General features: G+C 35.6%; 1 protein-coding gene across 1 annotated transcript; it reads right to left on the bottom strand.

Annotated features, from left to right (window-relative positions):
• Nucleotides 1–249: 249 nt before the first annotated feature.
• Nucleotides 250–1,701, bottom strand: LOC145665476 (uncharacterized). Its single transcript, XM_081732785.1, has one exon. The coding sequence runs from the start codon at nucleotides 1,699–1,701 to the stop codon at nucleotides 250–252; it is 1,452 nt and encodes a 483-aa protein (XP_081588911.1).
• Between the last annotated feature and the right edge of the window lie 1,236 nt (nucleotides 1,702–2,937).

Genomic DNA, 2,937 nt, shown 5'->3' with positions numbered 1-2,937 from the left:
TTAACCTCCCTCAAATTCTATACTTTAGTCAGAAATATCTTTGATATGCGCCGGCAAAGTTCTCGTGCCAAAATAATAGGTTTGAAGTAGATGTTCACACAAATTCAATATGACTTTTGAACGATAGTGTATGACAATAAATAAATACTCGTATACAAAGCAAATCCAGAGATATTCTCAAAGAAGGTATTTAACAATCTATACTAACTTTTCGAGAACGATAATGCTTATCACAATATTCTGTGGTCCTCATTTTGTTCCAATCTCGTTTACTTTATTCTTTTGCAATTTGCACATTTTCTTAACCAATAGTTCAATTCCAATCACAACAATAGAAAGCATTAAGCCGAAAATAAGTAAAGAGAAGGAACTAATGAACTCTGATATTTCAAGTATTTTAAATCCACTTGTTTCCTTCCTCACGGATTTAGCTGCAAGAGGTAATACATCCTTATGCCACTTTTGAAACAAACCAGAGAAGTCACATGCTTCAATTATGCGATTAAACACATTTACAAAGGGAGATCCTCGCTTCATTAAATAAGCTGAAGAATAATAGGATATTTCCTCTGAAACTATGTGTAGGAGCGGACTTCCTGCCGTATCAGTAAATGCTTTGTCATGTAAAATATATTCTGTCAATGCTTTGACAGATACAAAACCAAACTTCTTAGTTTGAACTGTTCTGTTATATCCTTCAGATACGCTCTTTATCGTCACCCATTTATCAAGAATTGTTCTTACGTTTGGATCTGACATACCTGTAAATAAGTATTTATCACCTATGAAACCACCGACTTGAATTCCAGATTTCACCATTTCTTCCATAGAGTTTATAGGAGCATGTTTCTTCGGGCTTGTAAGAAACCCAAACAATGCTGCCTGATAAGAAATATTCAACACAAATGCCGGGAAAATCCAAACCACAAACAGGGCTTTCAGTATAGGCACATTTTCAGGTGTTTCAATAGATATTCCAAATAATATGGCGAGATTTTCTGTAAACGACGACTGCAAGGTCACTTTTTTCCTTAAAGCTATTCGTTTTACAATATTTGATGAAAGAGATATCGTAATGTAAGAAACCAATAGTCCAAACCAAGGCAATGGCTGGAAAGGGAAAAATATGTTCATCCAAAGAGGATAAACGTCTGGTGCGGACACAACCCAAATTGCGTACAAATAACTCTTTGAAAGTATAGCATCAAAGTCCATAAAAAATTTAAGAACTAGAGCCATTGAACGCATTCCTGCCTCATACAATCCTGACTTAACAGCGCCAAATATCCCAGTGTAACTTCCGTTGGGCAATATAAAACCATATTCTGAGACGGAATTTGTGTACTCAAGTATTAGAGAAAAGTTAAGTTTTTCAGCCAATGTCTTAATCAATTTTCCATCCCTACCTTCTAAGCTTAGGGAAACATTAGAAGTTTGTTTGATTATGCTGTTGGGTGGAAGACTTATTGCGCCAAGTTTTAAAGGATAGCCATTCATATTATTTAGCTTATTAGGGAACAGTTCATTATCAACGGAACATTTGTTGGAGGTTGTTGTGTAAATCAGTGTTTTCTTAATCTCGATTGGTCTCTTTGTTACAAAAGGAAAATAGTTATATGTGACAATTGAAAGCTCTTTACTTCGATGTTCGGAGTAACCTAAGTCTCTATTTTGTATAGAAACAAGAACATTATTAACCATACTTTCCCCAAAAGAAATTTCAAATAATCGACGAACATCGTCTGAGGAGTGGTTCTTAGTTCCAAGAACGGTGACAAACTTGGAGCGTGGATTCCAAAACGCGAGATTTTTTGCTATTCGTAGAATATTAGTAAATGAAAATAAGTGTGATAAAACTATAATATAATCTGTGACGTGCCTTTCGGCCAACAAATTATAATATGTTTCATGGTCATTGAATACACTGGATTTAACATTGTTTGTTGTTATAATGAGCGAAGGAGTTTTGATCTTTTGCAGGAAAGCGTTAGTTAATTCCTGATTGTTTTCGTGTAGTACAACAAGTGTCCTCGTACTTGAGAAACATTTAAAGATAATTTCTACGACACATTGAACCAATGAGTCTATTTCCAGTGGTTTTCGGCTTTGAGGTAAAGTGCATTTAACACTGTTTATCACTAAAGCCACATAGAGTAGAGAGAGCGAAGATAAACCATGGAGTTCCATAATGATGAGTTTAAGGAATCTGGAAAAGAACATGAATATATATAAAACATGAATATATATAAAACAAGATATGAAGTCCTGCTTTTCATTTTGCTACTTTCTTAAGATGTTTTTTTTTTTTTTTTTTTTTGTACAGGATCAAAAAACTAACAAATTTTTACTCTTAGCAGCTAGTAGAGTATCTCGTAAGAGGTGCAAGAAAACAATTTTCATAGTAGATTTTATTATATTGGAAAGTGATAGTAACAGGAGGAAATTTGCTAATAATGAAAAAAAAAAAATAGGTTCAGGGTGACCACAAAGTCCCGTTACTTCCTGAAAATAAGTAATATGAACAACTAGAGTACGTACATAATTACACGGAAAGAACTGAATAGCATGAACAACAATGCCTTCGAGAAGTTTTATTGAGATAGGGAACATTAAGTGTCCAAAGGATCAGTCTGTCGACCGTCATTCTCATGGCAAAGGATAATAGGCCGCCAGGTTCTGTGCGACATCTTGCGAAGCAATGCAGGTGTATTGTAACTTAAGTGAAATTTTGTTTCACAGCTTCTGTCAGTTCGGCAGTGATGTCGTAATGGTTTTGTGCAACGATGCCCTGTATAAACCCCTCACAATGCACTATCACAGGTGATGAAGTCTGGGCTTCGTGATGACCAGGCAGGTGGTGCGGGCAGATACAGACTACCATGACCAATCCAACGCTCAGGAAAGACTTCTGTAACATATTCGCGTACGGCGAGGGCA

Source organism: Thermobia domestica, chromosome 11 (assembly GCF_964235325.1).
Source record: "Thermobia domestica chromosome 11, izTheDome1.hap1.1, whole genome shotgun sequence".
NCBI classification, from domain to species: domain Eukaryota; kingdom Metazoa; phylum Arthropoda; class Insecta; order Zygentoma; family Lepismatidae; genus Thermobia; species Thermobia domestica.
This window is presented reverse-complemented; position numbering and strand designations above follow the sequence as displayed.

Coding starts and splice junctions, on each gene's coding strand:
- LOC145665476 (XM_081732785.1), bottom strand. CDS start 1,701: ATGGTTAATAATGTTCTTGTTTCTATACAAAATAGAGACTTAGGTTAC.